Source organism: Chionomys nivalis, chromosome 10 (genome assembly GCF_950005125.1).
Source record: "Chionomys nivalis chromosome 10, mChiNiv1.1, whole genome shotgun sequence".
Taxonomy (NCBI): domain Eukaryota; kingdom Metazoa; phylum Chordata; class Mammalia; order Rodentia; family Cricetidae; genus Chionomys; species Chionomys nivalis.
The window spans coordinates 65,905,736-65,933,314 of NC_080095.1; the positions used below are offsets into that span (position 1 = coordinate 65,905,736).

Genomic DNA, 27,579 nt, shown 5'->3' on the forward strand with positions numbered 1-27,579 from the left:
ATGACGTTAAGGTCAAGGCGGGGCCTCCTCTTGTTCCTCCCTTGGCTGCGGCCGCCGCGGCGGTGCCTTTGCATCGCCAAAAGGGGCCCTCTGACTTCTCACTGGGCCAGTCCGGCGCTCGGTGGCCGAGCCGCACACTGCTCCCGCCGGTCTTTGAGCGGGACTCTCTTCTTCCCGAGTTGCGAGCAACTTTCCCCGCCCCTGGAACTAAAGTGGCTCGGGGACCGTGGCCGCCGCAGGTGGGTGAGCCCCGGGCCCGGCTCTCCGCATCCCGGCTGTAAGCTCGAGCAGGTCAAGCCCAAGCCCTTGGCGCGTGCACCGTGGGGGTCCCCCTCATCGGCTCTGCAGGCGAGATGCCTCTGGGACACATTATGAGGCTGGATCTGGAGAAGATCGCCTTGGAGTACATCGTGCCCTGTCTGCACGAGGTCGGCTTCTGCTACCTGGACAACTTCCTAGGCGAGGTGGTGGGAGACTGCGTGCTGGAACGAGTCAAGCAGCTGCACTACAACGGGGCCCTGCGTGACGGCCAGCTGGCGGGGCCGCGCGCCGGCGTCTCCAAGCGGCACCTGAGGGGCGACCAGATCACGTGGATCGGGGGCAATGAGGAGGGCTGCGAGGCCATCAACTTCCTCCTGTCCCTCATCGACAGGCTGGTCCTGTACTGCGGGAGCCGGCTGGGCAAATACTATGTCAAGGAGAGGTCCAAGGTAGGATGCGTGCGGGCGCCCAGCCACAGCTACTGCTGCCGGGGACGGGAAACCTTCCTTCGGAGTGTTGTGCCTCCTTCACTGGGTTGCAGCGAACTTTGGTTTATAACCAAGAAGTCAGTTTGCCTTATCTGCTCCCTCGCGTCCCCTCCACCTCCCGGCCCACCTCCTTAAGCAAAAGTCCACGTTAAGGGGCTCAGGTGTGTCGTGATGATGAGCTTCTGCCGACTCTGAAAGAATTGCTCTGGTTTTGGTGATGGTCGCTGGACAACTGGCTTGTGGAGGGAAAAGATATTCCAAACACTGCAACACACAGGTCCATGATCCGAAGTGCCTGCTTTAAAGCCAACCCGGCATTGCCCTTCACTCTTAACCCTACTAGAGGCAAGTGCACTTTTTGCCTTGTGTGAGTTGGCTTGTAGAGTCTGGTAGGCTGGGAAGGAAGAGTTTGATATGTGGAACAGTTAAGACGCCACTTCTGCGTGCAGCCTTTGACCCCTGGCGCCCAGGATTCTCTTAGACCCATCGACCCAACTGAAAAGCCTCACCTGGTGCCGAGCCCTACGCGGTCGCCTTTCTTTTCCTATAAACTCATGGCAAAGTCCACTCAAACAACCTGATAAGGACCTTGGAGAGAGTGATGAAGTAGCTCTAGGTAGAAACCTTGTTTCTCTTCACAGAGCCGGATATGGTGCGGTGGGTGGTGGTGATTTATGTTGGAAACGTGTTTCCAGGTAGAGATTGGAAGGCAGGCCAATGGGAGGTGGAAGGGCTGAGAAGGTGCACACCTATTGCTTTCGGTCGGTCTTGGCTACCTTGGCCTCTTCTTCCTTTAACACTAGTCAAACCCTCTTTCCAGGTTCAAATTCCAAATTCTAAACCCTCTTTCCAAATTCAGAGTGATTTGTCCTGACATTGCTGTCTGGTCAAGAGACTCTCAGAATCATTGAAACTTGTCAAGTCCAGCCAGGCAGAGCCTACTAGCAACTGAGCGACCATGAGCCTCTGCACCACTCTGATAATAAACGTGAGGTTTCCCAGTATAGGTTTGGTCTTGGAATAAACTATTGTAGTCTTATTTGTCTCCCAAACTGGAAGGAGTATTCTTATTAAAGAGCAAGCAGTCTACTAGAAATGTCTGGAGGTGAAGGGCTGAGCTGGATGGGTAGCGTGGGGAACTGAAAACTGCCGTCAAGCTAGGAGGATGTGACCGGCCTGACTGCCTGACAAGTGTCCTCATGGATGCTTGGACCCAAAGTGAATCTTAGGAAAGTTTTGGCGTCTACATTTTAGTTTGATTTGGGAGTAGTTTGGAGTTAGCAGGACTCTGTTGAAGCATGATGGTAGAGTGAGTGTGTTTTTTTCTTCTTCCATGAGTTTGGTGGTAGACTTGAAGGTCATCTGTGTTTTGATCAGTGTTGTTTCTGCCCTAAATAACCTTGCTGATAACCCTGGGGTTAGCCTCAGTATCGGGGAGACACTTGGAGCTTTAACCTGAAAGGACAAGTGGCTCTTTATCAAGTTTGGTAAAGTTTCTAACAAACTTAGGTGTTAAAGAATTTTTCCTCGGTGGTTTAGGAATAAATTCCCCTCCTTTGAGAGAGACTGAAATTAATTGATAAGTCATGTCACAAATAGAGTTTAAAATTTATATTGCTTTGACTTAATGGATGACAGGGATCCTTAATTCAAAGGGAATGAAAACAAAACAAAACAAAAAACCTTAGTCACCCAGGGTAAGGTGTCAGGCTCGGTGGATTTTCCAATCCCAGGTTCTCTCCTGGGCTGACAAAGTCTCTTGTCAGCTACCTTGAAAAGGGAAATCGGTCTTACCCCCCTGAAGAGGTGTCTTTCCTTACCCAGATTCCAGCTCTCTCCACTGTTCCTGGCACAGAGCTTCATCCATACCCCGCAGAAAGTCCACCTCTACATTGGATTATTCCCTGGCTAATTAGAACCAAAAAAACAAAAACAAAAACAAAAAACAACAAAAACACCAAACAAGCAAAAACCAAGCTTAACAATCAGTGTAGCTGTTTTCGTTTGTTTGTTTGTTTTTTAAACTGTAGCACTTTGATTTACTTCTGTAAGACAGCAGCCTCCAGCCCCTTACTCCGAGTTCACTGGTGATACATTGTAAGAACATCCTGTCTATAGGGCCGCGCTGCTTCCTTTCAGTTGGCCTGTTTTCTTCCTTCCCTGCCTTTCCTCCCTCCCCGTCCTCATTCTGCACAGCTTCCCACAGTACTGATATAGACAGGCCTAGTTTCCTGCTTATAGTTTCAGGGGAAATTTTTTTCATAGAGAGGATTTGTACAGATTTTAAACTTATTTATAACTTTTGGTTGAGGGAATTTCTAACATATATAAATATAGATTGGCTAATATGAACTTCCACCAGGCAGTTTTAGCAGACATTTTTTTTGCTCTAAAGTACACTTTAAATTTTTATGCATTGTGCTTATGAGTGCATACATCCTCATTACATTTTTTTTTAAATTGGACTTGTAAAGGTCATTGAATAATGTGAGTGGAATTACAAAGATATTGGGAATAAACCAGAATATTTACTGGACCTAAAATTAAAACTGTGGGAGAACTGGTAGGTGGTACCTTTCCCTGTCAAAAGTAAAAGTTGTTATTGGTTAGAATTTGTCTGTTTTTCCTTTGTTGAAGCAAAGTGGGGTTTGGAGTTCCCCTGGGGAAAGCAGATCCCCGTTGTGCCAGGAGTGTGGCATGGCGCCCCCTAACCTCAAGTGTGGTCATTGCTTCCAGCTAGCATGGGTTATCTGTTGCTCCCTCCTGGAGATCTAGACCATATCCAAGATAAATACTGCTTATAATTTGCTCCCTTTTCTTTGGCTGCCTAGAGCTTGTAAATGGCTGTTTTCCAGAGAACGTGTAATTTATAGAACCGAATGTCCCTTTGCCTGAAGCACCAGAGTTGGGAATGCTAGCAATAATAAATACCTTTTACTGAGCAGTGTGCGTTGCCCGGCCCCTTTCTCAGCACTGAGCTAATGTGCTGACCTTACTTACTCTTCTCCGCAGTGGTCCTAAAGGAACTGAGCACCTAAATAATAGACCCAGGGCTTCTCTCAATGAGGGCAAGATGCAATTTCTGAAAGAGTTCAGGAGTGAGACTTGGCATTGCTAAGCCTGTGGCTTTTGAGGAGTCGTTTAGGTCTTATTCAGTGTAAAATAATAATAACACAAAGACTTTGGGAGAAAAGACTTTATAATCCAAAGACTAAGAATTTCCAGTCTTTGTCCTTGTTTAAAGGCTCCGAGTGAGGTGTGAGATTCTAGACTAGATTCGTCTGACTAAGTCTGTGTTCTTAACCATTAGGCTTTTCCATTTAACGCCCCAAATGTGCATGTGTGTCTGTGGGTTTCTGTGCAGGACCCGTGTGAGCCAGCTTACACTCATAAATACAGGTGAACTATAGAATAGTCTAGTTCATAGTTAACTATGTCTTAGGCTATAACACACACACAAGTTGAATGAAGTGGATCAGTCTAATGCCTTTGAAGGGATGAAGTTCCGGGTTAGGTTTTCCAGTGCTGTTTTTAGGGAAGTATTGCTAGGGCGGTTATTAGGACCCTGACGAGAGCATCTGTGGACCATGGTGGTGACAGGGTTTGTACTGTGTGCAGACAGGCCAGCCCTTCCCTGGAGACAATGCAGAGGGCCGATGAAGCAGCAGGAAGTCGATGAATCAGAGAAAGTACAGTGCACAGTGGTGGGCTTGCTCCCCATTGTGGAGCAGCTGTTTGGCCCACCCTTCTGGTAGCATCCAGAACACCCGCCCGTTACTTAGTGGAACTCATCCTAGCTGGAAGTGACTCTAAGCAAACATGGGATGAGGTACTGTGCCGATCAGATATCTCTCAGCACACAAGCACAGGAAATGCAATCAGGAGTCTCAGAGGACTGGGGCCATGAACATGGACCCTCATATCCAGCTGTGCTCGCTCGCTGAGTTCTAAGGCCTTTCTTTTCCCTCCTCTGCTTGTGCTCCGTATTTCTTCCCCTCTCTCCTTCTAGTCCAGCGTTTGCTGCTGTTGTACACACATGGCGTAAGGTTATGCCTTACAGTGGCCTCTGGAGGCCAAGATGGACGGAGGCTTGAACACCAGCCCAGAATTCAAGTTTCCATTGCCCTGGAGAAAGCCTGCTTGTCTTCGCCTCAGCTAACTTTGGGGCCCCGTGAGCCCTGGTTGGGGTGACGGAAGCCTATCAAAGCGTGTATCACAAATGTGATTGCCAGAGCCCACGGCAGGCGTGATTCTTAGAGAGCAGAGGTTTGCCTGTGGCGTCTCCACAGTTACCTTCAACTGTTTGAGATCATTTCTACAACACAGCCTCAGTGAGAGGGAAGCCTGTTGTCAGTGAGGGAGCGAGCATTCACGGTCTACAAAGAAGCACGCCGGTGGCTACTCAGGAGTCTCCCCTGCTCGTGACCGAGCTAGAACTCAGTGGGCATCAGGTTAGTGTTTTCTCCAGAGGGTAGCTGGTGTCTGGTTGCTCTGTGGCAGGCCTTAGTGCGAATGGGTAGGCTGAAGAGGGGTGGAGTACTTAGAAAGCCCAAGGACTAAGGTGAGCGCGGATGTAGCAGTGAGCACAAGTGTAACTGATGTCACCCCCCGACCATCTTTAGTCTGGTTTTCTGATTGGAAAGCCCACTCTTGCATTCTTTACTCTTGTTTGCTTGAACTGTTATCCGAGGCAGAGGTGGGTGGTTCTCTGTGAATTTAAGGCCAGCCCAGTCTACAGAGTGAGTTCCAGAATAGCCAGTGCTACCCAGTGAGATGTCTCAAAAATATTTTTATTATTTTTAATTATGTGTGTGTGTGTGTGAGTGCAGATCTGTGTGTGGGTGTGTGCAGGTGGCCTGTAGGTCAGGGGTGCCATTATCTCCTGGAGTTGGAGTTACAGATAGTTTTAAGCTGTCTTATGTGGGTGATGGAAACTGATCTCGGATCCTCTGCATGAGCAGTATATACTCTTAACAGCTGTGCCGTCTCTCTAGCCCCTAGTGGATGTCTGTGTGTACGTGTGCGTGTGTGTCCATGTGCGTGTGTGTGTGTCCCTGTGTGTGTGTGTGGCCTCTGATTGAGCAAGAAAGTTTTCTTCTGGGCGAGGAAGGACACCTTGAGCAGCTCCTTGACAAGGGGCTTAGGGGAACAGGTACCTCAAAGAGAGGCCTTAGCTGGTTGGTGCTGGGTCATGTGGCCCAGGACTAGCTGATGAATTTTACCACATGAATTCAGTATTTTATTTGAAAACGATAATCCCCTGCAAGGCAGAATTATGTTGTTTATCTCCATAACTGGCTCTTGGATGTCAGGAGCTGTTCCTCTTCCTGGCGGCTTAAGCGAAATCTGCACATTCTCTTCCCATTCCCGACACTGGTTAGGATAACTAGTTTTTCATAATAACGATGTTAGCTTTGCATCCTAGAAAGGTATCCTGTGAGCACACCATATATGGGAGACACTGCCATGAGGCCTGAAGACTTGCCCCTGAGCAGAGCTGTCTGGCGAGCATCTTGAAGCCCCTCAGTAGGATGTGTCCTCTAGGGCAAGGCTCGGAAGGCTTGGTCAGCTCGGCAGCGCTACTCTTGGCTGAATTCTCTGGTGCTGGGTAAACAAAAGACATCTGACTCGGGCCTATCGAAGACCAAAGAGTAGTGGACAAGTTAGTACTGTGGACAAGGCTGTTGGGTTTTTTTTTGTTGTTGTTTTGTTTTTTTGGTTTTTTGTTTTAGTTATTTTAGCCACAGATTGGATGATTCCCTTGTAGCAGGACTTTGTGGCCGTTGACTAACACTGGTCTGCGAGATACGTGTCACTTCTCTCTGGTGTTTGTCAAATGAACATGTTCTGACGGTAATGATAGCTCTGATGTGTTCTGCTGGGCACCTGCCAGGGGTGCCTGCCCAGTGGGTGGCTGAATCCAGAAGCGCTGGAATTGCAAATACAACAGACAGATCATTTTATGATGCCAGACTAAAGAATTCATCTTTGGCAGATGGCCAGGAACCATTGATTTAGGCTTGGATTTGCGGCTCCGTGGGTGCTTGCCAGTAAGATCACTGAGCTCGGTTAATTATACATAGGATTTTTACCCCCTTTCTCTCAGTTATTTCTGTCCGAAGCCAGTGCCGCGTTTGCTTCACTTTGCCTTCTCTTGTGATACCGAGGTGTGGATGAGTTTCTGCCCCTAGTTCTGGTGAGCTGGGAGTCCCTTCTGTGCCTCTCTTTTACCCCCCTACCCTATCTCAGCCTTACCGATCCCCGCCCCTGTGCTACCCTGTAAAACGTAGCCTCTCAGGTTTTAAAGTAGGATTTATTTGGCCCCTTGCCCAAGGTTCCCTATGCTCAGAACGGTGTTGAGGCATCCTTGTTTTAAGTCAAGCCAGTTTTTGGTTCTTTAGAAGGGACGTTGGTAACGTTACCCGAGTTTTAGAGTGAATGCGTGCTGTGGCTTGGTGGACCGCCCCCCCCTCAGAATGTGCAGGTGTGAGCACCTGACCGCCCCCCTCCGAATGTGCAGGTGTGAGCACCTGGCCCTGAGCTGGCAGTCTTTGCAAAGCTGTAGAGCCCTCGGAAAGGGGAGCCTGGCTGGAGGTAGTGGGTCACTGTGGGTCACTGGAGGAGGCTCTTGGGAGCCGGTAGCCCAACCTCATCTGCTATGTGCTCCCAGCTTCCTGGCTGCAGGCAGTGGAGCAGCAGCCTCACACGCATGCCTTCTTCCTTCCCTGGCCAGGGTGGGCTGCATCCCCTCGGGTTTTAACCCTACATGAACACTGCCTATGTTAAGTTGCTTCTTGTCGGGTATTTGGTCGCCCCAACAAGAAAACTAACCAAAGCAGCGCATCGTTCTCATTGAAACAGAAATAGCCCCCATGTGTATAATTAAAGGACGTGACAGGAGCCTTGATTTTATGCCAGTTGGAAGACAATGGGACACTCAGCTCTGAGTGCCACTGCAATCCAGGGCTGGTTTTAATGGAGAACTTGAAGGGTTTCAGGATGCTGCTTGGAGGTGTAGTTTGCGTATTGCCCTAAGTTTGCCTCTGGTATTCACTAGTGAAAAGCAAAGATGGCGTCCAGGTACCTCCCTTCAGCTCCCCTGCCTTCTATACATCTTCATCATCAGTGACTGCGTGCGAAACCAACCCTTCCCCTCTCGGCAGTTAGATGAGTTTTTAAAAAACACACAGACAAAAATGTACCTTTCATATTCACACTGTTTTATGGAATAATTTGAGTGGCTTGAATGGATTCCTTTCAACCACGCAGGCAGGAGGCGGGCACAAGATAGGGGATCAAAACTGGGCCCAATGTACTTGCTTTATTTCTCAGCTTCACTGTGGATCCTCAAGTTTTGTGACTTCCTTTTCAACTAGAATTTTCTTTCTTTAATAGACATCTTTAAGGAAGGAAATCAGCTGCCTTGGGTTCTCACCTTCTTCGTAACCCCCGTCCCTGCTTTAACTAGAATCTGGTTGTGCAGGCCCCCACTAATCGTGTCTTCGTTTCTTAGAAGCATGGTAGTCGCTGGTGCTATTCCCTCCCTATTGTCCACTGTCACAACCCTTTGGACTTCTTGCTGAGTCAGAGAGGTCTTTCTGTCTGACCTCGTCTGACCCTTTCACACTTCATCTCCCGCCACTGCCTTCTTCGTTCACCCTGACATGCTAGAAAGGGATTTGCCAGGCATGGCCACCTAGCCTACCCTTCAGCCTCCCCTCCCCCATGCCATGTAGTGCCTGTCTTAGGAATCAGGTTCTCTGTCCCCTGGAAGTCACTGGGTGGCACAGTCTAGATTGCCCCAGGATGTTTATTTGGTTGCTTTTCTGCCTCCCTTCAATTTAGAAGTTCCTGAATTCAGAGGCCCCTGCAACTTGTGTATATATTTTCTTAAGATTCTAGGTGGTTGGCTTCATTTCATCTTTGAAAGGAATTTTGAACTCAATGAATGTCAGAGTGTCTAAAAAGAAGGAGGAGGAGGAGGAGAAGAAGAAGCACATATATTTGTTAGGAGTAAAAGGGGTTTGTATCACAGTCTTTCATTGGACAAGCTATGCGTGACCATTCCAAAGGAGAACCTTAGCTTTATAAATTATTTTCTCTCGTTGGGAAATTCTATGCCACACCTAGAACCTGGCAGCTTCTCCACAGATCTGCCTCAGAGATGCGAGTCTCTCAGACCTGAAACATAGATTCCTCAAGTTCTGGTCCCAGCTCGGCCCCTGAAAAGGCAGTCTCTAAGAACATCTCGCACTCCTTTATGTGTGAGTTAGGTATTAAAGTGTACATTTTAAATTCAACTTGGGTGTCATCTGTTATTAGACACGAGATTGGAAACCTTACACTTTATTTCATCTCATTGGGCTCTTGGGCAGGTCTTTTCTCTGAGCCCATTCTCTGCATCTGTAGGACGGGTACGATATTACATCTCCTTCCAAGAGTAGAAGGAGTTAGATGAAAGTGGAGACTAGATTTCCCACCGAAAAGGAAAATAGTTGATTCCTGAGGCCAATCCACTTGTTCCTAGAGGCAGACCCCAGCCTGGCATGAGGACAGTCGTCCTCAGAGGCAGACCCCAGCCGGGCACGACAGCCATCCTCAGAGGCAGAGCCTCTGCTGGAAAGAAACAACTGGGTGTTTCCTTCCTGCTGTGGGACCTGACAGAGCAAACCCTTGCAGAAACACCCTGCACTTCCTGCTCTCTACCCAGGCTCCCTAAATTAACTAGTGCGCCGCTGGCTGCGTTTCACCTTTGCACACTTAGAATGAGGCCTTACACACTTGCGGTTCTGGCACAGAATAGTCGTGGCTCTCAGGGATTCAGGGCCGGTAGCACCCTTGGCTCTAAGCACACATTCTTGGGTTTCTGTAAACCTCCTGAATCAGAAATGCCTCCCTCTCTGGGTGACTCCCTGACATGCAGAAGTTTGAGAGCTACCATGGGAGGCTCATGAGGTATGGTGTTGATATTTTCCTGGTCCCTCTATTAGCAAGAAAGTTAGAGTTCAGTTGATGGAACGCACACGGATTGGTTTGTTGCTAAAGCCGATAGGGACCAAGCATTTTTAATTTACTTGTGAGATTTTTGGGGGAACAACCATGCCTCACACGCCTATAGCTTTTCTATTATTTGGGCCAATAAACTCCATTTTCCAGAACTATAGTGGGGATGAAGCTTGGAGCTGCTAACTTCTTCCTTTTCTAGTGAGTCAAGGGGAAGTCAGTCTTAGTGAGCACAGGTTAGGAGAGCGAGCGAGAAGATTCATGGTCATGTTGATGATTGAAAGTCTGAAAATTGTGACTTGTAAGCAGTTGAGTCACCAAAAAATGAACATCCATATATTCCAACTTTGGACACCACTTCGGAGCCTGGAGTCCCTGGTCCTCTAGCTATAGATGGTGAGAGAAAGCCAAAGTTTGGGACTCTCTGCTCCTTGCCTGGGATCGAAGGTATGATTCAGGAGAAATCAGGGTGTGGCTGCCGTTTTGCTTCTTCCTGCTTAGGTAAGGATGTCCTCCATTTTTCCATTTGGGGGTTGGAGACTGTGTTTGGTAATTCCGAAGAACTGAGAATCCTTCTTTAATTGTTTTTTTTTTTCTTGTCTTGTTTTGTTTTGTTTGTTTGGAGACAGTCCAGTTGCCTAGGCTGCCTTGAACTCACTGTTAGCTAGGGAGGCTGCCACTGAACTCCGGATCCTCTCCACTTCCAAAGGGCTAAGATTACAGGTTTGGCCCCCCCATAGCCTGCTTCTTCATTGCTTATCTTGGAACTGAAGGAAGGCAGTTCTACTCCTGGACCCTCTAGAAACACTAGCACCTATTTCAGAAAAACATTTTTCCTTGTATTTTGGCAGCGGTGTTGAGTGGTAGGAAGATGACCATGCTTTGGAATGTGGGCTCATCTACCTCGCTTCGAAATATCCAGCACCCTCCCTGCAGTGTCTCTGACTCTCAGTTCTCATGTTTGTTTTGGGTTTTGTTGTTTTAAGACAGATCTTGCTATGACCCCCAGGTTGGCCTTGAACTTGTGGCTCTGCACCACATGCTTCTGCTAAGTACAAGTGTGTGGGATCATACCTGACCGTTCCCTACTCTTGTCAGATGGGGCCCAGAGTCGACTCCGAGGAGCTTCCGGACAATTGAATTAGCTGCTTGATGTGGAGCCTGGCACACTTATCTCCACTTCCCTCACTCCTCAAAACTGTGGAGGCATCTTTCCTCCTTTCTGCTCCCCATCCCCGCCCTGCCACCGATCCTCTGGCTGTCCATCTCTCAGAGAACCCCCCACTTCTACCCCAGTGGAAGATCTTCTGGATGCCTGCCCTCCTTTAAGCCAGCAGTCTGCATCGGGTGAATTCTAATTAACGTGACCATAGACGTCCTGCATCTCGTGAATTCTAACTAATGCACTAGTGGCAGAGTTCAATATCTCCCGAACTAGCTTTGTGCCCGAGTAGGGAAAATTGATCTCTTCCCTGGGATTCTTTTACTGGGTGTTTCTTGTTTTCTTACCAGGGGAAAATGAACTTTTGTATTTCCTTTAAATTTAATTTTTTTTTTCTGGATTGACCATTTATCATCTGACTCTGAAGCCAGTCTGGGACCCATAGCTTGTATTGACAGGACCTGAGAAAGGAAGGTGCTAGAAAGAAGGCCTCAGCATCCCAGAACATGGAGGGACACAGGCTGTGGACTGGCTCTGGGCTAGCATGGGCCCTGGAGCATTTGGAATGGAGGCGTGTGGGGAGGGGGGGGACTGGTGTGGAAGAGGCTGCGGGGCGGCAGTGACCTGCTGGTGAGGCTGGCTCTGCTGTAAGGTGGCACAAGCCGAGACAACAGCCTGACCAGTGTTGTTTTGCTACAAGATTTAAGGAAATTTCCTTTGCCTTGGACTCTGTCCTCAGCTTGTAGTTCACAGACAACTTCAAGCACACTCATTCCTTGGTATCTTCTGCAAAAAAATTGTATCGTTTAGTTGTGGCCTCTTGTGACTATGTGACTATCGATCAATTGATCTATCATCTATCTCTATGGAAAAGGGTGAATGAATACAGTTGGCTCCTCTGTATCTTTACATTCAATCAGCTGGGTAGGACATATTGGGGAGAGATTGGTCCTGCACTTAACATATCTTGATCTTTTTGCCATTTCCTAAGCCATAGTTTGTGAGCTGTTTGCATAGCGTTTACGATCTAGCAGGTGTATGGGAAGGTTTGGGTAAGCCATGTGCGAATAGCCCACCATTTTATATGGAGGACTTTGGGGTACTGAGATCCTGCGGGACGGCTGTGCTTTATATAGAACTGAAGACTTTAGTTCCCTCCAAAAGCCTGGGGACAAGCTGGTTAGTCTTTCACCTTCGAGAGCCTTCTTGTTCGGCTTTGGATTTCAGCTTCACTGTCTTCAGCCAGACTGACCCAGTTCAAACACAAATCACTAAACTCCTATGTGCCCCCATTTCTTCTTCTGTGAGGAGGAGTGCCGTCCTGATGGATTCACACGAGAATGCCGCAGCACTTAGAAGGCAGGGACACCTTGAGAGCTCAGTCTGAGCAGCTGGGCAGTAGCTGAGTGTGAGCCCTGAGTTTCCTGACTCCTATGCCTTTTGGAGCGGAGTGTGGTTTCTTTCACTTAGCAAATGCATTTTCCTAAGCACGGAAATATGAATGGAGGTCTCTTCTGTCTAGAAAATGTTGCTTCAAGGTGTGTTTTTTTTTTTTCCGGGACATTTTTGATCGCACTTTTCTGTGTTATCTATTAATAAAGTCTTTTCTTACAGGTTGCATTTAAATCACCATGAATCCCTTCACATATGTTGGAATTAATTTAAAACAAAAGCGTAAAGAGGCCCACACAGAATTTTCTGGGCAATCAGCCGTCACAGGTTCCCTTATTGTGTGTGGTCTCTGGGGCGCTACGTTTGATTTTTCCGATAAGTCTGTTTTCTCATGTTAAGGAAGTTAAACGCTGCGAGTCCCGCTCCCCATCCCCCACCCGTGCATTGCCTGCAGGATGACTAATGTATTTGTTCTCCAGGGATACGTGGTAGCCTCTAGGTACATAGGATAACCAGGGTTAATGACTCCCTCCACGAGCGTGTGAGCAGCGTGACTGAGACACAGCTTCTGCTCACCTTCCCAGGAGCCAGGCGGTGAAACAGGTCCTGGAGGAGTGCCACCCGGAAGTGGGCAAAGGCCTTGGGAAGGAAATGGTTAACGGTCTGTTCTGTCCGACTGTCCTCCAGTCTGCTAGACTAGCTGATTTTGTAATTGTCAAGGAGGAAGCCCCTGCCGAAAGCCTTTCTCTGGTGGCTGGGGCACGATGGGGGAGGAGCCAGGGCTCCCCAGAGTCTGTTCCCTCCTCTGGCTGCCTGGCGGTGTGCTTGGGTGTGGGCTGGCTGCCACCCTCACGAAGCGCACGTAGCCCTGTCACTCAGTCGTCTCTCAGCTGGCCTGGAGCCAGGCCTCCACGGGAAGGGCTGCTTTCCCAAACCCAAGCAGCCTGCTTCGATATGTGGATGTTGCCAGGCCTGTTTACTGCGCCTAATTGCAGGACTTAGATGAATCCCCTTCAAGCCAAGGAATTAGCTGCAGCTGAGAAAGGAATGACAATCGGCTCTTAAAGTCCTGGCCTTCTGAGAGTTTCATTGACTTCTTGTGGGGCAGAGTGACTGGCTCAAAACTTTGTGCCTATCTCGGGGACCCTCTGGAATGGAATCTTGACCGAATACTGTTCGATTTTACAGTCCTGTGGTCGTCTGTGCTTTTGTGCAGACTTGTGGGCATATGTGTGTTGTGGGTGTGTGTGCTCGCCTGAATGCTTCCTCTCAGGGTGTGGGATGGGAGCCCATTCCTTAACATAAGGATCTCAGAAGACTCCGGGACCTGGTACCTGGGGCTCTATCATCAGCATCTCAGAACAACTAATGGAAGGTTATCTCCTGCATAGTCCCTGGTGTTTATTGGTATGACTTGGAAGCTGGGGCCAAGTTCACCCAGGAGAGGCTGGGATGTGAAGACGGTGAGTTCTCTGCCCGATCCAGAACAGGAAGGACAGGCAAACCCACTCCGCTGCCATTTATAAATCCCATTTGCAGAAGTGCTCAAGTTCCTTCTTGGTTGTGCAATTCAGGTGGAAGGGCGCACACACCATCACGCTGCCCCGGCGGTGAGGTTAATGTGTAGCACAGTACCCTGGGTGTGTGGGTTCAGGGAAAGGCATCAGCATTGGTGTGAACGTGGAGCCTGTGAGGAAGGCAGGTGTCCTTTTCCACGTGAAGGTAGACCAGTGGGGAACAGGAGGGATTCGAGGTTGGTTGAAAGGATTAGAAACCTGGCATGCTCTGGGCTCTGTCATCTTGAAACTTTGGGAAGGAAAGTGGGGGAGCTGGAACCATGCTACCGCCCATCAAAACCACACTTCCTTTTCTCCCCTCCTTCCGTTCTGTCACATTGGTCTCTAACAGAGGCACCCGGACCCTGGAAATAGAAGGGCTTGTTCATAACCATTGATACAGATAACAAGCAAGATGCTAAGTCAACTCAGGATAGCAGGAGCATTTGCCTACCTTTGTTCTCTAAGTGCTTGAGTTACCTATAGCTCGTTTCTTTACCGTGCTGGGTGGTTAGAATAGATTTGTAAAAATTCTAAAGCTGGGCCAGTGAGATGGCTCACCTGGAAAAGGAGCTTGCTGCCGCCAACCTGGCCATCTGGGCTCAGTCCTGGGGAACCCACATAGTGAAAGGAGAGAAACAATTCCCACAGGTTGTCATCTGGTCTGGGTGTTGGGGTACAGGGAATGGCATGTGTGGACACATGTCTGCCCTCCCCAGCACACACATTCACATGATAGTAAATAAACAAGTTTAAAACCTCACCCTCCAATGCTAAAAATACTAAAATCAAAACAAAAACTAAAACACTTTCAATCCTTTCTTCACCCACCCAGACCTTGCCTTTTGCTCAGTTTCATGCTGGCTCAGTTGGCAACTCTTGTGGACTTTATGCTGGTGACCTTTTCTTGAACTTAGAAAAGGTTTTGCATGACTGTTGGCATCTTTTGAAGAAGCCTTTGCGCCTCTCCTCCCCTCTCCCCTCTCCTCTCCTCCCCCCCCCCCACTCTCATGTTTGGGCACATTCATGCCATGGCGTGCCTTGTGGAGGTCAGAGGACCACTCTCGAGAGTTCGATCTCTCCGTTCTCCACGTGTGTGCCCAGGTAGAGCTTGGGTAGCCTGGCTTGGTGGCAGGTGCCTCTTCTCACAGTGTCATCTCATCGGTCCGTGAAGCAGTCTTGAGCCACGTATGTTGTAGGAACTTAATCTTGGTCTCCTTGAAGCACACAAAGCCGTGATGGAGGAGGAAGGGGACTGGGGGCTCAAGCCGCAGTTCCAGTCAGCTTTTTTAGGCCTCTGCATTTAATTTGCCATGGATATTCGGAGTTCTACTCATTGTCAGAGCCAAATAGAGAACGTAATTTGACATGTTGGCTTCAGCTCTCTTTAACTTTAAAAAAAAAAATACATTTAAGAACGAAGCTTGCAAAAGACTCTGTCTCTTCTAGTTTGGTGGTTTGATTTTCCTCGCCTTCACTCCGGTCTTTGTGTTCGGATGCTTGCATAAGGCATTTGGATATCTAGAGATTTTAATTTTCCTTTTTTAAATGGGAGCGATTCCAGCTCAGAGCTGTTGGTAGACCCTGTAGGCCCCCGTGCAGTCACTTGTCACCTTTCCCTACCTCCGTGTGTCACCTTATGGGCCCTGCCCAAGCTGGTGCCTTTACCTGCGCAATGCATGAAGTGTTCCAAAGGTAACTGGCTGTTCACTGATCACATTCATTTAACGTGAATTAAAATACGTATTTAATGTGAGTTAAAATACATACTGAGCATAAAACACTCCAAAGCATTCTCCCCAAGTACTGACTTCCATTCTGCCACCCTCAGACCCCACAAACACTGCTGCCACACGGTACCTAGGCTCTTGACACCTGCTTCAAGCTAGAGAACCCAGCTGTGACTCTCTCCCACTGGGCTTTGTTCCAGGCTAATGAAGATGTGTGCTCTCCTGTATTTTCTCCTGACTCTTGACACATGGAGTTCTCCGTGTGGCTGTGCCTTAGGGTAGAGAGAGAAAGAAGGAAAGGGCCTCCGTTGTCCTAGATACAAACGGAAGCATTCCCAGATCTTCCGCGATGCGTTTGACACGGATTATCTACTTCAGTCCGCTTAAACCCATTTTTACAGATGAGTCAGCTGAGGTACAAAGAGATTTAAGCACTGGTGACCCTATTTCTAGGCTGTGCTGCATTCCCAGAATTCTGTGCGCAGGATCTGTTCCTTCTCTCTCCCTACATCGCTGCCCTGCCCTCCTCTTCTCCTCCCTCTGCTTCTTTCAGACAGGGTCTCCTTAACAAAACCACTCTTAATTGAACAAATTCTAGGGCCAGAAAAGTGGTTCAGGGCTTACGCGGCGGACCTGCGTTTGATTCCTAGCACCCAGGTCCAGCTGCTCATAGCAGCCTGGAAACTCCAGCTCCAAAGGCATCCAGTGCCTCCTGTTCTCTGCAAGTGCTGCTCCCGTCACCCCCATGTACACATAACTAAACAATAATATCAAATCCCCAGAGAGAAGAATCAAAAAACCAAATTCTTAAAAAGTTTTCTAATATTTCTGTGTAGCAACCAAGAGGTCAAATTTGCTAGTAGCTGAAACTTTAAAGCCTGTTCAGTCAACATCTTTAAAGTTCTGCCCCTCTTGGCCTGGCATTTTGTTTTTAAGGTTGTCCAAACTGATCTGAAACGCGGATCCTCCTGCTTCAGCCTCCCTAAGAACAGGGTAACAGGTGTGAGATACCACGTCAGGCTTCTTGACTAATCGGGAACAATATGTGTACACCAATGATAAATTTTAAACATGAAATGATCAATTTTTAAAATTTTTATAAAACACCATTTTGCATTTTGTAAAGCTCAAGATATACTAAGGAATCTGACTCCAAAGTCCTGAACAATAAACTACATTTTCACAAACTACACGCTATGACTTCTTTTGTTTTCTTTTCGAGGGACTGGGCATCAAACCTCCGCAGTCATGCATGCTGGGTGTGGCTTGACTGCTTGGCTGCACACACACACACACACACACACACACACACACACAGTGCCGTCTGCAGTATGCTCTCTTGGGAAATGCTAAGTTTTCTGTAATCTGCAAGTGATCTAAAAACGATCGCAAATTGGACAGTGAGGCAGTTGGTGCCAGTTTGAAGGTTAGAATGCTGGACCGTGTCTACACACAGGCTGCAGTTCAAGCTTTCCAGCCAGTTGGGGCCTTGGAGTGGAAATCCAAGGCTTGACCTCTGAACTTGGTTCCTTGTTTGTTCTTAAAGTTCTCCCGCAGCCCTCACCCAGGCATATGATTTTCCTTTCTGCTATCGGCGTTTGTAAAGCAGATTTTATACTTGGATTCTGCTCTAGTTTTTCTGTGTTTGTTCTCTTCTTCTTGGTTGAACGTGACCATGGAGGTGTCTGAAGCACATATCTCTGGTGCGGAGCCAGCTCGGAACACCTGGTTCGTTCCTCTCATTTCCTGTTGCAACAGAGCTGTGGAGAGGCCTCTGGGGATGGGGGTTTGTGCAGGGGGCCAGTGCAGGGAACAAGGACGTATAAGACAGTGTGCGGAATCAGAGGGCGTGCTGATTCATCTGCAAACCCAGTACTAGAACAAGGTGACAGTGACTGCCACTGAAGGGAGACTGATGTGCTTACTATAAAACTGCCGTGGATTTCAAGTTTTGGTCAGGCCAGGAAGTTTTTGCCAATAAAAAGCCTATAATAATAAGATGCCTTCCTGGTGAATGTCAGTGTTGATAATCATTAAACGACTCCAGCTCAGTTCCCATAAAACAATAAAGCGTTGGAGCGTTTCCCTCCGTTCGGCACTCTGGATCCTTCTACAGACTTGATGAGGCTTAGATAACAGATCCGATAAACCCATTAGTTTCCGGAGCCCGTTACTGCCCTGTGCACAAATTGGCACAGACTTGATGACCCGTCACTGAGGTTTGCCTCTCAGCGCATCCTTAGCTTCATGATTTGAGATCCTGGCAAGGACCTGCAGACAGTTGGGAATTTGTCCGAGCCAAAACCCGTCTCCTGTCTCCTCTGGCACTCAGCCAGAAACCTCAGTGGTACAATTGGTTAGCAAGGTTGCGGCGGGACCTTTGAGCTCCCTGTGGTTTCCTTCCATTGTTTCAAACGTGATTCACATGGTTTCTGGAACCAGAGAGAGGGTGAATTTCACTTTGGCCAGAAAAATGATCTCTTCCTTCCCTTAAACACATGGATGCTCACGGTTAAAGGGGTGTCCTAATGGTAAGTCCTTAAGGGGTTGTACCAGCACATATTTTTGTATGTTCCATACCTGAAACAATTAGTGCAGGATGTGTTCACGGGAACTGTCATTATTTCCTGCCTTTATTTTATTTCAAGCCGATGTTCTAAAGCGGGTTAGTGCTTCTTGATGCTCTAGAAGACACTGTTGTTCTTCTGGGTGGTGAACTTAGATCGAGCCTTTGCTCTTCTTGGACACTGGAGGACTGTGTTAATCACTTATCTCATCGCTGTGAAAACTCCTGACAAAAGCCACCCAAGGAAGGGAGGATTTGGTTTGTCTCAAGTCCCAGAGCGTAGTCCATTGTGCTGGTCACATTACAGCCCCAGGCAGGAAGCAGAGACAGGGGGATGCTCATGCTCAGCTCCTCTTTAGTTAGCCTGGTACTTAGGACAGTCTCCCCACCCGAGTTAACTAATCTACGAAGTCCATCCCAGACTTGCTCAGAGACCTATCTCCAGGGTGATCCTCCATCCTGCCAAATGGACAATCCATCTAAACCATGTAATCTGTGCTCCTCAGCCCAGGAAGGAGCCCGGGCTTACACAATCTATTGCAGATGAAGTAGACGGCAGGCATCCAGACCCCTGACCTCTCCTGGGAGCAGAGCTGTTGTGGAATGACGCTATAGGACCGGCTAAAGGCAACTTTCTTTTCTTTTCTCTCTCTCTTTTCTTTCCTTCCTTCCTTCTTTCCTTCCTTCCTTTCTTTTTAAAGGTCCACTCAGTAGGGAGAGACTGGGATGGCGGGGAAATTGGCAAGTAACTGTGCCTAAACGACTTTCAGTGTTGGCCCCTACACACCTGACAGCTGCCTGAACACATAGTAATTCCCAGTGTGCTCTGGGTGACTTCATTTGTCTCTTCCTCTCCAGCCAGGCCGTTCTGTCTGATCCCAATCACCTTTCCTCAAACCACCATCTATCTGGTGGTGCCATCATTTGTCAAATCCTTATTACAGTCACCTCCAAATCCCACTTTCAGGGAGATGCCCAGGCTAACAGACTAACTTCAGCTCTGCACATGACAACACAGTGACAGTGACATTTGCAAGCAAGCTGTGGGATTCCTAGCTGCGGAGAGAAGTGTGGGATATCCTCTGATCTAAACTTCAACTTCATTGCAAAGCAGGCCACTACTCACCCGCTAGCTTGCAGTGTGTGTGAGGCCCAGCTCGGCTCTGTGCTTTCAGACTCAGTTGGGAATCAGCTCACTCGTTGAACCATTGGTGGCTTAGTTTGAGGCTGTACTCAGCTAGTCCGTCCTCTTCTACTCATGAAGTAACCTTGCCTATTTATCAATGACTATTAAACCAGACCCCCCAAGTATGTCTGAAGGTAGATTTTCAAAGCAGAAGAAAGAGCTATTTATCTAGGTAGCATGGAATCAGGCTTCAACAAAGAACCATTCATAAGTTCGTTGATATACTTGTCAACTTTCAGCGGACAACTTCTGTGTGTCGGGAACTCCTTAGATGCTAAGATCACACTGGAAAACAGATAGGGAAAAGCTTTTGGCCCCCATTTATATTACCAGTTCCAATATTTTCCTTAGATATCCTGAATAAAATATTTTTAAATTTAGTGGTGTCTTGCAATGAGAATATGTTTTATATTTTGTTTCTTTCCCCCATCTCCATTGTATTTCCATCGTGAAACTAAAGGTATGTAAGTCTGTAATTATGATGCTCAGGATTTTTTCTACGTGGCTTTCTACTTTCTCCTTTCAGCTTGTGAGAGTAGAGGTGGCGCTTAGACCAGGGAAGAGGACCTCAGATTATGGCCTGGTTTGATAATCATCAAGAAGAACATAAGAGGGGGCTAGAGAGATGGCTCAGCGGTTAAAAACACTGGCTGCCCTTCCAAAGGTCCTGAGTTCAATTCCCAGCAACCACATGGTGGCTCACAGCCATCTATAGTGGCATTTGATGCCCTCTTCTGGCATAAAGGCGTACATGCAGATAGAACATTCAAATGAATAAATAAATAAATAATCTTTAACAACAGAAAAAAGAACATAAGAATTAAGGAATATACTTAATATATGTATTTATTTTCCTCCCTCAAAGATGTTTCCCTGTGTTATCGGTGTTGAGTGATTAAGGCCTAGCTTCCCACTGACCCCTTTACTCCCTTTAGAATTAGGCATAATCTCTTTGTAAGAAAACAAGCATGGTTCCACAGTTCAGGGCGCTGCTAACTGAGCACAGTTCCTAAGCTGCACACCAAAGGTTCTTTCTTTTATCTTTCCCCTCGCTCCCCAGCCTCTTCTTTCCTTCCTCTTAGAGGTCTCCCCGTGTAAGCCAGGCACCTCCCACTTCCCGCCTTCTTGCTCCAGCTTGAGTCCTGACATTGCATCCACGTGTGCACTATGCCAGCCTCTCTCATCTCGGGATGCTGATCTTGTGGGGCTCGAACAGGGACCTGGAACCTGTGTTTTCAAAAACTGCTAGAGGAAGGCAAGCATCTTGTTGATGACGTAGATGCGTGTCTCTAGAAGGTTCCCAATGTTCTAAAGCGCGCTTGCCCTGCACCTAGTCCTAAGGCACGGCCTGTCTGATAAGCTTTCATACCAAAGGTTGCCTTGTGCTAATTTTATGTTCCGACGGTAATCCAAAGTTATGTACTATATACGTCTGCTGTACGATGAGGCTATTTAAACTTTTTTTAAAAAACAGTATCCTTGCAATGTCTCCGCAGGCAATGGTGGCTTGCTATCCAGGAAATGGAACAGGTTACGTCCGCCATGTGGACAACCCCAATGGCGATGGCCGCTGTATCACCTGTATCTACTACCTGAACAAGAACTGGGATGCCAAGGTACTGTGGAATAATGGGGAAGGGTAGGAGTGGGTGTTATATGCCATGCAAAGTGCGGATAGGGCTGTCCTGAGAGGAGCATGCCACTTCCAGTCAGATAAAAATATTCAGGTTAGAGTTTCTAACAGTCCGTCTCCACTGTTTTTTTACCTTTCCCCTACTTGGGGAATTAGTACCAAAGCTGATGAGATTAAGGACAGTGGCTATAGTTAATTTGGAGGGGGAGGGGAGAGGGTGATTGTGAAGGTCAAGGGTTAATGAGGGAGGTAATTTAACACTGGGGTACAGAGCTGACTTGGTTCTCAGCTCAGCATATAATGTACACCTCCCAGCAGCAACACTGAGAGAGCCACAGAAACCGAAGAGTGGGGTACCAGGCTGTCCCTGACACGGATGCCCATACTGTCCTCTTTCTCAGGATGATGTGTCCCAAAGGGAGCCATTTGTCATAGCTTGTGAATGGCAGAGGTTGTGGGCTTATTTTTGAATGGTAGGTGGTAGAGAAGGAATGGATTGAGATGTGAAGTTGGTGTAGCATGGCCTGTCCCTTGAATACTCTCTGAAAGTTAAGAATGATTTGGGAGTCTGGGAAACCAGAGAACTTAGAAGCTTGTTTAGACTGGATTCTGTGCATGTGTTTGCTGTTCGTTAGTGCAGGCTCGGCTGTGGTAACGTCTGTAACAATGACTCTCTCCTATTCGGTAGTAAGACTGGAACAGTTCCGTTAGGGCTTAAAAGTATCTTTAGGGATGCTATGGTGTGCAGAGTATTGCTCCAACAATAATAAACAAGGAAGAACGAAATCAATGAATATTTGATCTTCTGCCAGAGTTGGAGGGGTGGGTGTGGTGTAGAAACACTGATGGGTGAAGTCTGATTCCTACTCTGATGCCTGTTCCAGGAGGGCAGTCGGTTGTTCGTGTGAAAAAGGAAAAGCAGGTGAAGAGAGTGTCAGCTGTCCAAAAACGTGTAACAGTGTGGTGTGAGATCTAGGGAGCGGTCCAGCCAAGAAGGTCAGATGGCATTTGAAGAAGTCAGAGGAGCACTATACAGAGTTAGTGCAGGGGCAGCTGCCTGTGATGATCACTTAGACTCAGTATTTGATGGCGCTATGAAATTGTTTAGGATTTTTCTGCTTGCTTTTGGGGTTGAAGCATCCTGACATGGACAATTTTGTGTGAGACCCTCTGACTGTTCACTGTTTTGTGCTGTGGCCGTCATGGCTGTGTGACATGCTGGTCTGCAGTGAATGATGTAGCTAAGTCTGAGATAAGTTTAACTGTAAAGTATGAGGGGAGTAAATATTTGGGGGCAGAACCCACTTAAAGTGAGGTATATGAGGTGTTTCTCTTTGATAGTGCGAACGTAATCTTGCTGGTACACTTCCTGTGAGAGCAGGAAATAATCATTCCTCTTCTTGGCCTTCAGTTACATGGAGGGCTTCTGCGGATATTTCCAGAAGGGAAATCGTTCGTAGCGGATGTGGAGCCAATTTTTGACAGACTCCTGTTCTTCTGGTCGGACCGCAGGAATCCACACGAAGTCCAGCCCTCCTATGCAACCAGGTAAGAGTCGGGGTCACAGTTCTTCCAAAGCGTTTGTGAACCCCCAGTTCCCTGAGAACTCTTAGAACTTATGTCCCATACTAGGAAGTGCTGGTCGCACCCCAAAACTGATAGGTAAGCCTGCTTGGAGTGATAGAAATTGAAGGGGGCTCTTTAGGATTCAGTAACCTACAAACATAGCCATTTAAAAACAACTGTTAATTTATTTTCTGTGAGTTGTGCATACTGGTCTCCGTTCCTTAGATACCTTTCCGTTTCCTTCTGTCCCTTCCTCTGTCCGCTTAAGGGGAAAAAAAAAAGTTGCTTGGGCACACTCTTGTAATACCAGCAGTCAGAAGTGTAAGCAGGAGGATTGAGAGTTCAGGACAACGCGAGCTAAGTGAGACCTAGGCTCGGAAACATCGAAGGCCAAACGGCAGCAACAAAGCCTAATGCTGAACTAGCCCTGGTCATCAAAAGTTCTGCTTCTCCGAGTGAACTTGGTTTGTCAGTTTAAGCCAAGAAAGAACCTTGGGAAAGTAAAGAATCATTTGTTCTGAATTCATTTCCTTTCCACTCTTTCTGTTTGCCTGGGCTAACATTATCTGTGTCATAACAATTGGAGGTTTTAGTCCTGCTTGCACCATCTGTTCATCCATTCATCCATTTTTGAGACAAGGTCTCACGTCGGGATGATGTGGAACTCACCCTGTAGTAGAAAATGACCTTGAGTTTCTGATCCTCCTGCCTCTACCTCCAGAGTGCTGAGATTATAGGCATGTGCCATTGCATGCGGGTTTTGTGGGGCTAGGGCATTGTTCGCGCTGTGCAAGCACTCTGTGAACTGAGCGGCAGCCCCAGACCTACAACTGAATGTTTTAAAATCTTTCCTCCCTCCCTCCCTCCCTCCCTCCCTCCCTCCCTCCCTCCCTCCCTCCCTCCCTCCCTCCCTTCCTCCTTTTCTTCCTTCCTCTCCTCCTCCTTGGCACATTGACTTACTGGTTTTTAGAGTCACTGAATATCCTAGAATTATCTAATCTTAATCTAGAAAGCTCTGATAAAAATACTTGTGTCTACTTCTACCTCCAGTTCACCCTTATCTCCCACCAAGCTCTCTGGGCCAGGAGAGCATAGAGCCCTGCAGAGTGGGGCTTGTCCTGGGAGTAGCAGGGAGGTAGGGGAGAGAACCTTGTAGGAGCGCAGCGCTAAACCTTAACAAGCTTAGCTGTGCCATGGGCACAGCCCTCTAGACTCTCCAATCCGAGCCCGGCGACACAGGTTTGGTCACACTGTAGCGTGCTCTGCACAAACAGGCCACTAGTTCTTTCCACTGAAATCCACTTGTGGCTTGTTTTGTGGGGTTCAATAATTGGACCCTGTTTTGTGGCAGGGTTCTCTTATTTCCCAGTCCCATTGTGACCAACTTCAGAGCGAAAATATCATCAAAAGTGATTAGAAGCCCTTGGGATTTTTGCTGGAAATCTTAATGGAAATTTTATGACTAAGAATAAATATAAAAGTCAAAGTTTTAAAAGTCCAAGCGTGAGATGGCTCTAATTACTGTGTGTCCCGTGGATAGGACACAGCCAGGGACGGTGGAAAGCATGAAGGTGTCGGTACTGAACTGTACCTTTTTACCAAGGTCTAAGACTAAAGAGAGCAGGCCTCGTGTTGGAAGGAATCTGTGACTGTGAAAGCTCCTTTCAGATGTTACCTCCCCTGCCCTGGTCCCCTCCTGTGTATTGAGCCTCTCTCCTCCAGTCCTTCCTGTGCAAACTGCACTTCCCTGTGGCATCCTTCCTGTAGATTCGCCCACTGGGGACTGAGAGCCTAAAGAGGGGGAAATAGTGACAGCATCATTAAATACCCAGCGCCTAGCATGTGCCTGGAACCCATGTGCTATATGACATTTATGTAGAATTGAACCCAGAGGAAATGGTTTGAAATTAAAATAGGAGCGGACTTCTGATAAGAGGTGGTTTTACAAATGGTTTTCATGTGAGCTTTACAGAGTAGGTTTGAAGACTTTGGTGTTTTCTGATAACATGGGCTTGTCTTTCACAGGTACGCTATGACTGTCTGGTACTTTGATGCTGAAGAAAGGGCAGAAGCCAAAAAGAAATTCAGAAATTTAACTAGTATGTATCTGATCATTTTCTATGACTTTGGGTTTTTTTTTCTATTTTGCGATACGCTGTTTAATCTCAGTTGTAACTTAGCTTCACATATAATGATGTCTGAAACATTGGCCTTCATGCTCTTAAAAAAAATCAGAAGGAAATGTGAGGGTCATTTCCCCTCGCAATATCAAATTTTGTTCATGAATTTAGCATTTATACAGAAAATACAATGGATCCTAGCTCCAATAGTTAATTTACATTGATACGGGATTTGACTCAGTCTAAAATATAAATAAGTATATGGAAGTGAGCTCTTGCCAAACTGCTGTGACAACATCATTCCTGTCACCTCCACCCCGTATTTATAAACCACACTTCTCAGACTTGGTGGCACTAGCTGAGCATTGCAGAACAGCACTTTAGAGGCTGAGACAGGTGGAGCATGAGTGTGAGGTCAACCGGATCCCTCTAAGACCATGTCTCTGACCCCCCATGGACTGCCTCCCAAAAATGTTGTACAAGAGTAGTAATTCTGCCGGGATGGTTTATGGGAAAGGTAAATGCCTGACCCTCTGAATGCAGGAAATGTTGCACCTCTATCCTCCTTGCTGGTGAATGCATGCCTAAGATGTCTTACAATAAGACCTGGAGATGCAGCTCAGAGGTAGAGGGCCTGTCAAACACACGGAATGTCCTGGGTGCAGTCTTCTGCACTGACAGAGAAATAAAAGTATGTTTTCATAAAGACATGGGTGTAACTTTACCTCACTCATAGGTGTAGAGATACCTATCAAATGCCAAGGAAGACACCTTTTCAAAGTTCTGTCAGGAATCTCAATTTGCTTATAAAATGGGACATTGTTTAATAGAGGAGTGTGTGTGTGTGTGTGTGTGTGTGTGTGTAAGAAAGAGAGGGAGTGTGTATGTGTGTGTGTGTGTGAGGATAGAGAGGGAGAGAGAGAGACTTGGTGACATAATTCATCAAATTGACTTTCTAATCTCTCTCTTTTTCTTCTTCTTTTCTCTCTTGCCACCACCCCAGGGAAAACTGAAGACTGACTGTGGCTGTGAAATCCGCTGGCCTCGTTCATTTAGTAATGGTTCCTGAAACGTTAAGAATCCAGAACCAAAGAGTCTGTAAAATCCCCCTACTGCCTCGTCATTCACACCCTGTCTTGTTTGTGGTACTTCGTGTTTTCTTGCCAGGACTGAGTTGACCTTCAGACACCCTTTGCCGGATGAACTCATTAGCTAACTCTAGAAATGTCCTCATTGGCCAGTGGTCTAACGGATAGGTTTGGGGATCTGGCTGCTGAGAGGAGACCCAGGAGACCCAGGAGACCCGACTCTTATTTGCACTTTATGTATATTTCCTGATTTGAAAGGAGGAGGATTGCCAAACACATTGGTGACAGACACCACAAAGAGGCACCCTTCAAACGTTAGCAGCAAGAAACAGAGAAACATATCATCTCAACAATTTCCAGATGTTAACCCAAGACTGGACAGTTACAACAATCTAATGACATTATTACCTCTAGAAAGAGCTGCTGTCACTGTGATCAATTTATAAGCATCCCACAGTGGAAACCCCTTTGTCCTGGCCCTACAACCTGGACTTTCTAAATCAAAGATTTTCTTGTTGAAGACGACAACTCCATTATTTTTACTTCTTACTTGGAGAATCTAATTATGCAAAGAATAAAACTGGCCATGTAGTTTGGGTTGTTTTTCTGGCATTAAAATTGGAAGTTAAATCAAAGGACAGAAAATCTTCTTGGTAATTTAGCATTAGCTTCTTCTGCCCACTGTCTGAGCAGAGCAAAGCCTAGCGCTACCCAATACCCATGTGCGCGGTGAACAGGTCGAAAAGAAAGACGTGATCGGAAGCGTAGGCTACCCCTTCGCCAGTGCTCCTTTTCATCATTCATCATTAGTAACGACGAAGAACAGTGTGCTGTATTCTTGAAAGAGATTGGAAATAAAAAGATCTCAAAGCCGTTAGAGTTCTGCCAAGCGGTCTGCCCCCACCAACCGTTCTTTAGCCGACTTGAACCTTGAGAGCCACTGGTTGGTAGTGCGGCCAGACTTATGGATGCTGCTTCCTCCAGAACTCCGCATTAAGCACCTGTTTTGTTATCCGTCCTAGTTTTTGCTTCTACCTCCCCATCTCTCAGATCTCTGTAATTTCTTGCTAGAATCCCACAAGCATCACAAACCCGGAAATGTTTGTTTCATCGTGTTCAGATGTACAGACTTTCCAAGAAAGAAGCTGGTATTTTTCCTTTGATCATTCTGGAAAGTGTCAAGAAAGAACTGCCATTCCTTCACACCATGGCTCTGTTTTATTTTATTTAGTATTTTTCACCTTCTAACGATGTCATTTCCTTATTTATTATGTCTATTGTCTTGTAGCCTATGGCATCTAGAGTGTTAAGTACAATGAAGACAGGGACTTTGTACGTGTTTGATCAATGCACCATACTCCCAGCACCTGGCCCAATGCCTGGCATATAGCAAGGGCTTAGTAAACATGTGTTCAATAAACTCAGCCTCCTCTGTAATGGTTTGATGTATTTTCTTTGTCTTTGGCAAGAAAGGCTTGTTGGATTTTTTTTTAAATCTATGTTTCTAGCATTTAGACTACGCTTCTTTCTTGCTTGGATCTAGGACAATAGTTCTCAACCTGTGGGTCATGACCCCTTTGGGGTCAAACTACCTATTCATAAAGGTCTTAATATCAGATATCCTGCATATCAGATATTTAGATTACAATTCATAACATCATCAAAATTATAATTATGAAGTAGTAATGAAAATAATTTATGGCGGGGGGGTCACCACAACACGAGGAACTATATTAAAGGGTCACAGGATTAGGAGGGTTGAGAACCATGATCTGGGGCCTCATAACACCCTGGCAAGTGCTCTTCCATTGAGGTGTACCATCATGGC

At 47.0% G+C, this 27,579-nt stretch overlaps 1 protein-coding gene across 1 annotated transcript; it reads left to right on the forward strand.

The window, feature by feature from the left end:
• Egln3 (egl-9 family hypoxia inducible factor 3) lies at nucleotides 1–27,175 on the forward strand. The gene is given in 6 exon segments (XM_057782666.1): nucleotides 1–169; nucleotides 172–710; nucleotides 20,841–20,960; nucleotides 22,389–22,525; nucleotides 24,569–24,642; nucleotides 25,667–27,175. Coding segments are annotated over 6 exon segments (1,056 nt in total). The 3' UTR covers nucleotides 25,684–27,175.
• The last annotated feature ends 404 nt before the right edge of the window (nucleotides 27,176–27,579 follow it).